Below are 14,972 nucleotides of genomic sequence, written 5' to 3'. Positions count from 1 at the left end.
TACCCACAATCCCCCGCTCCCTGGCTGGGACAGCACTGCCGCTTGGTTTGGCTCCGGGAAGGGACAGTGTTGTGGACAGTTCTGCAATCACCAGCAGTTGTCAGGACTCAGGGTTTTGTTGTTGATGTTGGGCGAATCGTTTCTCTCGGCGGTTGATGGTTTGGAAACGACATCCGCCACTTCACGCTCTCTCAATTTTTTTGTCTTTTATTTCTTTTTGTTACACTTCTTCAGACACAAAAGTATACACGCACGCTTCACGAGCCAGATTATAACACTACTAATATTATCGTTAATGCCTTTCTGATACAAAAGATGCCACATTTACATGCAGCCAATTAATTTGTCAGCAATACGACAGCATATTCTGATAAAAAAAATTCATGTAACACCTAACTACGACTATAGTAAACTAATTGAGTCTGGTCTGAGTGAAACGTTTGTCTACTTTAAAAAAGAGACATAATCAGACTACACTATATGGCCACAAGTTTGTGGTCACCTGACCATCACACCCATATATGGTTCTTCCCCAAACTGTTGCCACAAAGTTGAAAGCACACAATTGTATAGAATGTCTTTGTACACTGTAGCATTACAATTTCCCTTCACTGGAACTAAGAGGCCCAAACCTGTTCCAGCATGACAATGCCCCTGTACACAAAGTGAGCTCCATAAAGACATGGAATGCCAATGTTGGAGTGGAAGAACTCGAGTGTCCTGCACAGAGCCCTGACCTCAACCCCACTGAACACCTTTGGGATGAACTGGAACACTGACTGCACCCCTGAACTCCTCACCAACATCAATGCCTGACCTCACTAATGCTCTTGTAGCTGAATGAACACAAATCCCCATAGCCACGCTCCAACATCTAGTGGAAATCCTTCCCAGAAGAGTGGAGGTTATTATAAAAGTAAAGGGGGACTACATCTGGAATGGGATGTTCACTAAGTACATATGGGTGTGATGGTCAGGTGTCCACATACATTTGGCTATATAGTGTATGTTTCATTTATTCATTCACGTTCAGTAAATGCTTTATCCTGGTCAGGGTCATGGTGAATCGGGAGCCTATCTCGGGAACACTGGAAGTGGGGCAGGAATACCCCCTGGATGGGACACCAGTCCATCACAAGGCACCCACACACACACACGCACAATCATACACATATTCACACCAACTTAGAGGAGTAACTTAGAGCAGCTAATCTGCCTTCTGGCATGTTTTTGGGAGGTGGGAGGGTTGTGGTGGATTTGGAGACTGTTCTGGAAACACTATGCAAGGCATCGGTATACTGGACACGACACTAATTCATCACGAGGCACCACGCATTTAGAATTTAGAGCCAATCCACCTACTGGGATGACTTTCTTAGAGCAATATTTGTGAGTGGTAAAGTTATACAGGTTTATATATAGCTTTATTTGATGTTCTCAAATGATATCATCAGTTACTGCCAGTAAAATTCTGCTACGAGCCTCTAAAAAGCTCAGTAGTAAAAATGTTGTAAAACCACCCATAAAAGCTGTGAATGAGCCTCTCTCATCAATTAACTGAGAAATTGCCCATGCACTCATTTATGTCGTCAGCATATCACTTTCGAAGCTAATCCAGAAATCCACTTTGGTTTTAATCTGTATAATTGATTTTATATTGATAAATGATATTATATTATAATCACTAAATTACATAAAAGTAAAACGTTTCCTTGTATAGTTTGTCGATAATCCTGTTTTGATCTTGTAAATTAAGAACAGCTTTCTCTTTCTCTGGAGTAAATAAGACGTGAACTGAAGTCAACAAGCAGTGTAACCTGAGCTGAGTGTATCTGAGGGATTACTGCACACACCCCTCACACACACACACACACACACACACACACACACACACACACACACACACACACTCCTACTGACGTATGGCTGTTCCCAGGGACCCAGCAGTCATCAATTACCCTTTCTCTCCATCCTGTCTCCTCACGTGCGCTCAGATCTTGTGGCCTGTGCCATTTGGTTGAAAGTTATCTATTAGGTTCCTGCTGGGCTGCCCTCAGTGACACTGAGCCACAACAGGTGAACAAATCAGGTGTGTGTGTGGATACGAGTGTGTGTGTTTGTTAAGGTGTCTTGGCAGCTGCCTGCACCTGCTTTCTGTCCTCAAACCGAGATTCCCAGAATGCCTTCCGGGCAGCTGTTGACATGTCCTTGGACCCTTGAATGATGAAAAGAGGCCTCGGGGATCAGCTGTGTTGAGTGTGTGAGTGTATGTGTATGTGTGTGTGCATGTGTTTGTGTGTTCATTCCTTCATCAAAAGGTGACAGACCTCTCATGTCCCACTTCACGTTAATCCCCTGGACATGAATTTTCACAGCTCATGTCTATTGCCATGGTGTGTCTTCTGAGATCCTGTTACTGATCTCCTTCACCCCAAAACATGATCTACAAAGAGGTCAGGACTTAACACTGACCCAGAGCTGCTCACACGCCACACACAAACACACACCTGATGTGATTACACACAGAGTTGAAAGAATGCACCACCAGTATTCATAGTATTGTTGTATTTATATTTGTACATGATATGTACTTATTGTTGTACTCATTTCATCTCTTTTTAAACATTCAGCCCTGATCTGGGGTTAATTTAATTACAACCACAATGAGGACATGCTAATAGCTTCTATTACAAACTAACTTGTTTCGTCGACATAAAGGTAACTATTAATGGATAAAAATTATGACATCATTCTTTAATAAAATAATACTTTTTTAAATATGTAACCATTATAAAACATTTTTGGATGCCCTGTTTTTGGAAGAGAATCAAAAATAGTAAAAATAATTCTGCTTTTCAAATCAGCCTGATTATTTTCCTATAACAAAATTATAGTTTTATTCCTTACATAAGACAATATAGTTCCTTACATTAACAATATTGTTATATTGAAGTACATTAGAAAATACAATACAGCATTTTGCACACACAGACACACACACACACCCACACACACTGTAAAAACTGCCATAGAGTGCGTTAGCTGCCTTCTGTGAATTAATGTGTATAATAGTTAATGCTAATATTTTCTGATGTTAGCTGCAGTATTAGCTTTCCGCTGCTCAGACTTTCTCATGTCTAATCATAAGATCAGCAAACTCAGAGGACGGACCAATCATGTTTTGTGCACTTACTTTTTATTACTGTCAGTAAGCATGTGCAACACATTTACAGCTAAAAGTTTCTTTCTCCTCTGTATCGCCATACTGCTCTCTTCTGTTAGTGCATAGTGAAGAGAATGTGGACATCGATCAGCCATATCCTGCTACGCCTCATATTCGTCTTTGATGATGACTGGCTAGCAGACAGAACCTAATAAAAACAGGTTCAAATTACACACCAAAAATCACAGAACATTACAGCACTGAGGCCCAACTGCCATACACACACAAACACACACTCACAAACCCAGATAAACAGAGAGCACTCACCCTCTCACATTTTACCTCCATTTCCATTAAGAGAACATGTTCCAGCAGTACTGCAGCCAAACCAGATGAAAGAACTGAATAAACAGCACACACACACACACACACACACAGATATGTACACCTCTGAAACAGCGCTCTCTTTGTTTAGTGTGATCTCACAGCCCAGCAGGTTCATATCATCCTGCCATTACGGTATTACAGAGCAATCTGCAGCAGCCTGGCACAGGTAGAGAGAAATCACACACTAACACACAGCAGATACACAGGTGTGTGTCGAGCAGAGAGTGAGAAACTATGCATAAAGTACGTGACTGTGACTGGGAGACTCCACATCCATATTGTTCTCATTTGCCTCGTTTCAACTGCAGGATTGTTGCTGTGGCACAGGAGGCCCGTTCCTGCGGTTCCTCCATGTGTGAAACAGCAGATGTGTGGGAGAACCAGGTCGTACACACCACGCTCAGCTCCAGAGCGTTTATAATGAGAGGGAATTAGCCGTCCCACGGGGGGCAAAGACTGACATTTAACAAATGAATCAGTGAAGTGAATTGAGAAATTAGCTTTTTCAACTGTCAGTCCATAAACACGGCACTGATCTGCCTCTCTTTCACACATACTGTATGATAACTGTACTTATACTACAGCCTTGCTGAATTCTTGATTCTGATTGGTCAGACAGTACAGCTCTGATAGTAGTTTATATAAATGCACTCATTCTGTGTTATCCTTTCTATAGTAACAACAGGGAAGTTTTGGTGATTTTTTTCTGTAAGGAGACGTTTATTTAGCATTTCTGGAAGGAGTCTCCAGTGTCCAGTGTTGGATATCTAGATACAGTGCTGAAACGTGACTTATGTGACCTTTATGTCACCAACTTTTCCAACTAAGTCAAGTATAAAAAAGTGATATTTATAGCACACTTTTTTTTCTGACTTTTGGATTTTCCATTTAGTTTTTGTAAATTCACATTTTCGAAATTTGCAGGTTTTATATTTATACACTTCTTTTAATATTTTACTTTTAACATTTTACTTTACCACCACTTTAATACTGTTGTATATTTGTGTTGTTGTGCATTCTTGGTGTGTCTCTTTTATATTTTTTATATTTATATATTGATTTTTTTTATGTATATATGTATATATATATATATATATATATATATATATATATATATATATATATATCTGCTGCTGTAACCGCAAATTTCCCCATCAGGGGACGAATAAAGGATTATCTTATCTTATCATTTGTATAGTAACAACTTACACAGGGACTTGTCTGGCAAAAGCTTCACATATTCTAATCCTAATAATAAATGTAATAAAGAAAATTTAACAATGAAAAACTGACTTGTTTTGCAGGTGCTACTATAGAACATAATTATAAATGGTTTAAATGCATGTGGTGTTCTTGATTCATTATTAAAACATAGAACATTTGTTATTGGAAAATAATCAACTTCGGAGTGGTAACATTAAGTCTGTTTTGCATCAAGCCACATTACACCATCTTGTATTTTCCTATCACAGCATATCCCAGTGTGTTTTATTCCTTAGGTATTTTAAAGGTTTCTACCCTCCATGTACAATCTCATCTTATACGTTCAACATACAGTGCAAACACAACAACATGTTGCTGCTCTCGACATAAGCTCCATTTGTTATTATATAGATTTGGTCTGTTTGTGTCAGTGGATTGGTCTACTCATTCTCACGACGGGCGAATCTGTTCGGACGATAATATATGTAATGACACAAGATGAATAGGGCTTTGGTAGAACTTAGTGATCTTGTATGAGACAAGGTGTTGAGCAGAATTGCTTTCGAAAGCTAAGAAGCATGAAACTATTATTACACGCTTCTATGTAGGGTTCTACATAGAAACTTTAAGGGTTCCTCCAGAGCAGCAACCTAAAGAACCATTCCAGAGATCAGGATTTGTATGAAGACATGGGTAAAGAACATTATTCCAAAAATACTTCCGGTCTGGATTTTTGGACTAGGTTTTAATGGAGCCCTAATGGCAGCACTTTTTATACACGTTCCTGAAATCCACACGAGAGGGGTTTTTACCGCAGAACCGCAGAGCTGCTGAGGGGAAAGGAAATGAGGAACACACACATACACACTCCCTCGCTCTCTCTCCCTCAATCAGAGATTTGCCCCATTCTCTAGAGCTCTATAAAACCCCTGTCTTTGTCATTAACTCCACTCGATGTGCTATTAGTGAATTTCCTCTCTGACACACTGCTGCCTCTACAAACACTGTTACCCCTGATTTAGCACAATAAAACACCATTCTCTAACTGCTTCCCTCTTACAATAAGCTGCGCTTTACAGCTGTGTATTTAACGAGAAATAGTGCTGGGAGGAGTTACAAAACGTCAAAATGAAGATGAGTAGAGATTATAGGACGTGAGGAAATGACAGCATCTCTAGATGTTGATTTCTGTCTGTGGGATGGTGCAACCCACAGTGAAGGGTATGTCACGACCTCTGGCTCGACCCCCGTGCGTGTAGGTCATGTATGTTTAATGACCAGGTCACAACCCTGTGATTTGACACCCGGCGCGTTCCCAGGCCTTTAAACTCCAAACAGGTGAAGGCTTCTTCACTTCTTCAAAAGGCAAGTGTCTAATTAGTGCTGCTCACAGGACACACCTCTCGAGGTACCAGTGTTCCTGTTCCTGTTGTTACGGTGATGAAGAAAGAAGAGGTGTAATACTGACTCACACAGATATTTGGAAACGTATACTGTATTAATGCTTTGTATATGCTACAAGTATATCACTTCGGTTGGTAATATTGTCCTAAGACACAATGACGAAGAATGTAAAGTTTGCAAAAAATGTCAATTAGAGCTTACTATTTTACAAAGGTCAATTTATAGGAATAGCTCTGCCAAAAATGCTCACAATGTGAACTTAAGCCGCGGTCACATTAAAAATTTACACTACAAACCAGGCACGATCACGGCGCGACCAAGAGACTGGCGACAAAATTGCCTGTCAATTAATTCTGGTTTTGCCAAAATGCAATATTTCTCATTAAATAACCAGCTGCAATATGTAGCTTCATGTAAGAGGGAAACAGAGAATGGTGTTTTATTGTTCTGGATTTGCCAACCTTTTAAAAATGCAGTTCAGATCCATTCAAGCATACCAAATCTAAATACTAAAATCTTACACAGGCAAAGTTTTGTTCGATGACAGATTGTACATTGGAATCTTCCTTGCTTGACTGTATGTCCAAGATTGTTATCATCAAGCCAGTTAGTTACAAATCCACTATAAACTGTAAAGGCAAAAAGTGAGTTTTAATATCTAATCTAACCTCCAGGTTGACTCTGCATTACACTAATCATCTCTGCTGCTAAAATGAGCACTTCCTCCATTTTGATGTGCTGTGCTGCAGTATGAAGGACTATCCCTAAATAGCTGAATAGTGATGGGAATTCAGGCTCATTACAGTGAGATCATTTGGCTCAGCTCTTCAATATGAGCCAGCTCTTTCGATTCCCAAGTGACTCATTGGCAGTTTTATCAAAATCAGCCTAGTTGTCCAGGAAATTCTTACCAAAATAGCAGTATAATTTGCATCGTTATAAAATATATATAAATATGTTTACATGTAAAAGCCCACAATATACAGCATCTGTGAATTAATATCTGCGTCTGTGATTGAATTCCACTTTTAATGAAAGACAAAGATTATTTTCCTTTTTTTGTGATTAAAGGCATTGATTAAAGGCACGATCAGTGAATTCAGAATACTGATGAATTTGCAGCTGAAGTATATGTTACAGGTCTTTCAACACAGAACTGTTGAATTCTTAACTCTGATTGGTCAGAAGGTAGTGATTAATTTTCTGTAGCAGCTGCCCTGACAGTGGTGCTGTCTATAAGGGAAATCACAGGTTTATTTTAATGTGTTTGTTCTAAAATGTTATAGTTTCTATAGTTACAATTCACACAAGGTCTTGGAATGAAACACCTTGGGGGTGGTAACCGCAACTTTGATTGCTTCACAGTACCCATCGATTGTTTTCCTGATTGCTTATCATGGGGTTTAATCAAGCTTTTTGGTCATTCAGGGTGACTGGAATTTGCTAACAGTCATAATAACTCATTATCATTATTGTCTATTCCTATAGGCCCATTTCCTCTTTATTATTTTTAAGCCATTGATCTGATTTGTTGGAATTTAGATCGCTTTCTTGGACCTAAAATGTCCTGCCAGTGGTGTACCCCCATGTCTCCGGATTCCCACACATCACACACACACACACACACACACACACATGGTCTGGTGTGTGATTCCTTCAGACAAAGAGCCATCATCCATGCAGATGGGTGTCTCAGTGCTCAAGCATTCACAGCTCGGCCTGAAAAGAGTCCCATAATTCCGGCAAATTGGACACAGCGATTAGGGCTGAAAAAAAAAAGAGGCCGTATTCATAATGTTAGCTCTGGGGAGAAAGAGGGAGACTATTATTTTAAGAGGGTTTGAAAGGCGGGGGAAAGAATTTATGGAGCAAAACTATTCCTGAGTTTGTTTTCTTTATTTTAGAGCCATTTGCACGTATCCATCAAATGATCATGGCTGGCATAGATCTACTACACCATGCTTTTATAAAGAGCTAGCAGTGCCATTTTTCTATACTGTCTCTCGAACAGCTGAAACACACACACACACACACACACACACACACTGTGTGATCAGTGGAGTCTGAGATCTTCTCTGTCAGGATAATCACTCCTATGCAGTATGAGCTAAATACTTAAACCCTCACAACACTATTAACAACAGGACACAGAGACACATGCTGTCGAGTGCTTATTTATTTCACTCATGTCGTTTTTTTTTTTAAATCAAGGGTCCCTCTCTTCTCTTAAGATGGTAGGGGGTAGCCATTAAGTTTAAGCGGCCTTCAGAAGCCTGTGCCACATTCCTCCGAAACTTGGCAACAACTCAGGATTGATGGGACTCTCTGTGCAGATACACAAAGGATGAATAGGTAAACAGAAGGGTGTGAGAGAGTGATGGCGAAAAGAGAGAGTGAACATTCAGAGGGAGGAGGAGGGAAGGATTAGGCATGAAGAGACATGCAGGGAGTGCGTTTAGCGGAAAGGTTTGATTATTTCTTCCTTTTTTTTTTTGCTTTGATATAAAGGTGAATTCTACCTGAGGGGCGTGGAACATAACCTTTCATTCCAGGTCGAATTGCTTTTAATAAGAGGTCTAGATCAAGGACCATGGCTGTTAGACACACACACACACACACACACACACACGTCAGATACGAGTCACTCCGAGCTTGTGCCCAAAATCTGATCCGACTGATACATATATACAAACACAGTGGCAAAAACACAGTGTGATGTGTGGTAGGATGTGTGTTAGAGTGTGTGTGTATGTGTTTATGTGGCCTTTAAACCAACACAGAAGCATGCCATGTTCTATAGCTTAAACAGAGTTACAAATCCATCACACAATACCAAACTAATCTGATAAACATGCATATCAGGATTAAAAGCAAGAGAAGACAGTGAAGTTGTGGATCTTATTGCACTGCATGGTGTTTGTGCGTTAAATTTTAAAGGATAGACAAATCAAGCAAATCATGCCCAGGTACAAATGTAATAATTAAAAAAGTATTGGACAAAACACAACTTTTGGTATAAGACATTATATAAGTTTACATTTCTCTGCTGTGGCTTTGATATGTGAATTTTCAACCTGATATTCTAAGAAAATTGTATAAATTTAAACAAATGAAAGTGACGTACTTTCAGGTAGTTCACTTTTATGTCACTGGTATAATATGAAAATAAGAAAAGGTAACTTTAATCCTAACTTTAACCTTCCTAACAGTTCAGATGACGTGAGCCGCGTGAAAGTGTGAGACCATGCTGGACTTTATTAAATATGCCTAAATAAATCATTATTAATTCATTTGTCCCACAATTAAGAGCGAAAGTCACATTAGGAATTATGCAAAGCGAGTTAAAATCTAATGCTAAAGCTGTGCAGAAAATGGGACAATCAAAAAGAGTTTTAAAAGGAGAAACTTACATGATGAATGAGTTCAGTTTCAGTTACATGAGTTTACTCACTCAGATAACATATATGCAGCAGCAATATCAGCACAGTTCATATTACAAAAGCTTGAAATGCAGAAGTTATAATTACTAACTTTACATCATTATTTTTTCTCTCACTTTGCAATTCGTTAGATATTAAAAATGTTAATATGCAAATTCATTTAATTAATTCTATATTAAATATACAGTGTTCAGAATCAAACGTTAAAACCAACATGAACGAATTATAATTAAAAATATATATCGATTTTTTTTATTTTTTATAATTAAAAAACATATATTAAATATATTTAATTAACAAATTATTAATGCGACACTTATTTTAATTAGTATAAGTAAGTTTATTAATCATCTCACTCACGCTCTTCTACAGAAATCAATACAAATCCGAATAATAATGTTTTAATGAGAACAGAGAAACTTTTTTTTTAATCCAGAAAGCTCGTGTTAAACTTCACTCTAACTTTCCAAGTGTGTGTGTGTGTGTGTGTGTTCGCGCGTGCGTGCGTGCGTGTGTGTGTGTGTGTGTGTGCGTGGGAGTGTGTGCGTGCCTGTGTGTGTGTGTGTGTGTGTGTGACAGAGAGAGATCTGTGTGTTGCCAGTGTGAGGCAGTGGAGACGCGCTTTACACCAAATCACCGAGTTTCTGAAAACTTTCCACAAAACTCTATAAACTACACAGTTAACTGACTGTTTAACTAAAACAACTGCTTTATTAATATTAATATTACAGTGAATTTCTTGCGACTTTTTCTAACAACGCTTATAGGCTATTGGGATAAATATAGTGTGTGTATATAAATAAATATGTGTGTGTGTGTGTATATATATATATATATATATATATATATATATATATATACACACACACACACACATATATATATATATATATATATATATATATATATATACACAATGTGTGGATAGATAGATAGATAGATAGATAGTGATTTGATATTGATAGATATTGATTTCACCTCTTTTTAATGTGAAATACATAACTAGAATAGAATAGAATACATATTTCTTTTGTAGTAGCTATATTATTTAATATGAAATCGTCAGTTATTAACTCTCATACTGTAATGGAAACTGTAATAATAATAATAATAATAATAATAATAATACTTTGGTAGTGTCATATTGACTCTACGACAGTGATATCGTTTTACGGCTGCTTACCTGTACCACGCCAATCCGTTGTCATAGAAACGGTCGAAAAAGTGCGGCTCGGCTCCCGCCGCCCTCACGTCCGGGTGCACGCGGAGAAACTCGAGCAGCGCGCGCGTGCCGCCTTTCTTCACGCCCACGATGATGGCCTGCGGCAGCCGCTTGGTCCCGTCACCGAGAGGCCGGAGCTTCCCGGGGGCTGACGGAAAGCCGAGCGCGGCGTCGCGGACCTGCGGTCCGGGCGCGTCACCTCCGCCGTCGAAGCGCTGCCTAGCAACCGAGCCGACGACCCATCGGTGGAGCACGCGCTTCCTCCGCAGCGGCGCCTCCGACGCGTCGACGAGCTCCGACGCGGACACCGACGCGGACACCGGTGAGCGCAGCGCGGAGCCGCCGAGCTGCGTCAGGCTGTGGAGCAGGTAGAAGGAGGCGAGCAGCGACACCAGCATGACCGCACACCTCCTCAGGATGCTCTTACCGGACACGGGGGTGTTCCCCGGTAATTTACACGCCATGTCGCGCCACGCGTCGCGGTAGTCCGAGCCGGGGCCATGCTAGACGCACATTCTCTGGGCTGGATATCCAAAAGATGCATCAAAAATTATCTCCAAAATGAAGTGGGATTGAAAGCAGTATAGAGTTCACTTTGCGTAGCCGTGTTTCTTCATCTGCTAAACTTTTTAATGCAACTTTCAATTAATTATCATCTGTAATTAACCCACACATTCAACCTGTCTTACAGCTGCAAGTTCCAAATAAATTCATTCGCGAAAACAGATCATTTGCATATAAAATAAAACGAAAACAAAGAGCTGACAGTTCCAGTGCTCATGTCGTACACATATAAAACGACCTGTCAACTTTGCAGCAAACTTCCAGCTCCACTGCCTGCGCGCTTCCTGAGCCTCTGCAGCGCGGCGACGCGGGACATGACAGACACTGCCGACGTCCAATCAGCTCGCAGGGATCCTGCCTTCTTTGCATAGCTGATGAAAATAACCAATGAACATGCGGAGTGGGCGGGGACAGAGTCATGCCCGGTGTGGAGCTGTCACGCTCTCAGGCAAAGCAAATGTCGCTTTCTGAGCGCGTGCTGTAGTGACATGTAAATAAAGAAAACGTCACCAAGTCCATGCACATCATTTATTATCAATATTTAATATTCTAATGACAGAGCTTACAAAAACAAGGCATTGTTTTTCACTAAGATGCAATTAAAATCCAGCCATAAAATCAAACTGTAAGTTATTATACTGTGCATACAGTACCTAATAGTTTATTATTATTATTATTATTATTATTATTATTATTATTATTATTATTTTAATGTAATATAGCCTGAATAAATATTATCATAAATATCAATGTGTTAAAACTTTTAATTGGTTCAAAGTTTTATATAACTTTTTTAAAGTTTTTAAAACTTTTTTTTTATTATTATTTTTATTTTGTATTTTGTATTTTGATTCTCTCAGAATGGAACCAAATAGTACTTTACCTTGTGGCTGATGTGGAACCATCGGTTGCACCCTATACCTTTTATAACTTTATACTAAAGTTATCTTTCACGTTAAAAATAACTGAAGGTAATTAAGCGGACTTTACGGATCACTAATGTACCTTTTGAAGCTTTACATTAAAAGTTACATTACACCACATGCACCTTCCCAGGTGAAAGATGTACCCTTTAACGTACCACCAGAGCAACATGGACAAGTACAGCTTGGTACCTTTTATTTCTGAGACTGTAGTACAAGCAGATGCTATTATTCAGTTATTCACTGCTCTGCAATATTCAAGTCAAGTCAAGTGGCTTTATTGTCATTTCAACCATATACAGCTACAGTACACAGTGCAACGAAACACCGTTCCTCCAGGACCACTTGTTATGGTGCTACATCAAACAACACAGAACTACAAGAGACTACACATTTCTACAAAAAGTGCACGTGCAAACGTGTGCAAACAGCACAAGACAGGACAATAAGCACTAAACCAGGACAACAGGCAGAGTAAGAGACAGTGCAACGCCGACCAGTACACAGTCCTAGTGTGAAAGTGTCAGATATAACAGCAGTGCAAAAGAATATCAATATAATAAAATGCTGTGAATTGAATTCAACATTCAGTAGTATTATTGTGGATAATTTAAATGTTTATGACTGCCAATGCTCTCTATAATCATCGGATCTTTTAATAATAATGTAGTATAAAAATATGCTTGTATGATATCATAAACTGTGATATATTGTATAAGTAATAAAACACTTGGGGATGTACAGTTATAGGAAAAAAATCAGTGATAGTGTGGTGTGATGCTGCCTGTCATGAAGCAGAGTTAATGTTCATTAAAGCATGTCCCGAGGTGTTTTATTCCTCTTATAACACAGCATTTTTCACAATAAAATTTTTTTTATCATTATTTAAAGAGTGTCTTTTTTTTAATCCCTTTATGGTTACATTTAATGTTTTGGAAGGCTGTGGCACATTTATAATATTATAGCAGCTATAAATGGTTGTTTTCTTACCAGCCTCTCTTTTTTTCTCACTCTTGAAGTTAGTAAGACCAAAAAAAAAAAAAAAAAACCTGCAGTTTGTCATGTTTTTGAGAAACCGGAAAGCATTAACTCCTCTGTCTTTACCTCTGACTGTTTCAAAGTGCTGACACTGGAGACTCCTTCCAAAACTGTTAAATAAACATCTACTTACAGAAAGTTTACCATATCAACAATTATATGTTTTTTTTTTTATTTAAATCTGTTTATGTGGCGTGTTCACCATACAAATCCCTGTTTAAGTTGTTTCTATAGAAACAATAATGTATTAGAACGAGTGCATTAATATAGAAACCTGTTATTTCAACTGCAGCTGGAACTACTGTCAGAGCTGCTGTTATAGACAGTGAAAAACAAAACTTTCTGACCAATCAGAATTGAGAATTTAAATTCACTTCAGTGTAATAAAAGTCAAGATGGCATGATACCACTTTTTTCTTTTCTGATACTGAAACCAAAAAAACACAGAATCTGTCTGCTCTTGTTTTCTTTAAAATCTACAAAACTGAAAGTTTTTTTTAACTTAAGCACTGCGCAAAAAAATAACTTAGATTGTAAATATCATAAAGTATACAGTATAAATATAATAAAATCAATCCTAATAAAAGAAAAAAGTCTCTTTACATGTAAACATTTCCAGTTCCAAAATAAATTTCTTTTCCAAATCGAGTTCCAGTCTTTACCGTACTATTTGTTAGAGTATCTGATATCTGATATGTTTTCTGCCATCTCTAAATAAAAGCCATGTTTTTATCACAATATTATATGAAAATGTATTGGAACATAATAAAGAGAAGTTGAATTCTGATTCTGTAACTTGCTGTATGTTCACTTTATGCACAGAATCCACATTTTGGCCTGTTTTTCACAGGAGACTATTTTAAGGGCAAGTGTGTATCATTTTTACGATGCATTTAAATAGCTAATCTTGCACCAAACAGGAGCATGAAATTGATGTTGCTCAGACGCACAGATTGTGAGTTTGTGAGTTTCTGCGTGGAGATATGGGTCTAATGAGATTAATACCAACCTGCATTACAGCATGACGGAAGATAAAATCATCTCAGCAACCAGCAAGGGAATAATAATGATAATAATCTCCTCAGTCTTTATAGATTCTGTGCCTGTGTGTGTATGTGTGTGGGTGTGTGAAAGAGAAAGGAAGTGTGCATGTGCAGATCCTACAACACTTTCCTATACTTTTTGTTTCCTGTAAGCATTTTCTCCAATGCATCATCCCATCATTCTGTCAACTTTCAGATATTTGGAAACATTCGTCTCATCTCCCGGCTGATCCTCCATGTGCCTTGATCGGTTCTTCTCTCAGAGGCCACCTAAGACGATCACACTCGATTGCTCTATTTACTTTTTTGAATAACTAGTGAACAGCACAGAGTGAAATAAAAGTAACAGAGCCACATTACTTCTTTACAAGTGAACAAGAACGGAACCAAATGTTTCACATCTGCTCCTGTAGTTTGTGCCATTAGCATGAGAAAGACGGCGCGCTGCTTCAATGCGGCACGGCCCGTCGCTTCAGAATGGCAATGGAGAGCTCAATCATGGCTCGCTTTATGCCAGATGTCTCCGTGTTGCGACACAAAGAAGGGGCCGGCTCACATTTAACAAATCGTGGAAAGAAAATGGAG

General features: G+C 38.7%; 1 protein-coding gene across 1 annotated transcript in view; it reads right to left on the bottom strand.

Moving 5' to 3' along the window:
- Positions 1-11,674, bottom strand: part of si:ch211-216b21.2 (heparan sulfate glucosamine 3-O-sulfotransferase 3A1) — a 42,050-nt gene extending 30,376 nt beyond the window's left edge. The window contains exon 1 of the mRNA XM_026914739.3: positions 10,781-11,674. Coding sequence (XP_026770540.2) covers positions 10,781-11,283 — 503 coding nt within the window. The 5' untranslated portion in view covers positions 11,284-11,674. The remainder of the gene's footprint in view (positions 1-10,780) is intronic.
- Positions 11,675-14,972: the final 3,298 nt, after the last annotated feature.

Source organism: Pangasianodon hypophthalmus, chromosome 12 (genome assembly GCF_027358585.1).
Source record: "Pangasianodon hypophthalmus isolate fPanHyp1 chromosome 12, fPanHyp1.pri, whole genome shotgun sequence".
NCBI classification, from domain to species: Eukaryota; Metazoa; Chordata; class Actinopteri; order Siluriformes; family Pangasiidae; genus Pangasianodon; species Pangasianodon hypophthalmus.
The sequence above is the reverse complement of the archived record's forward strand: the minus strand, read 5'-3'. Positions and strand labels throughout refer to the sequence as shown.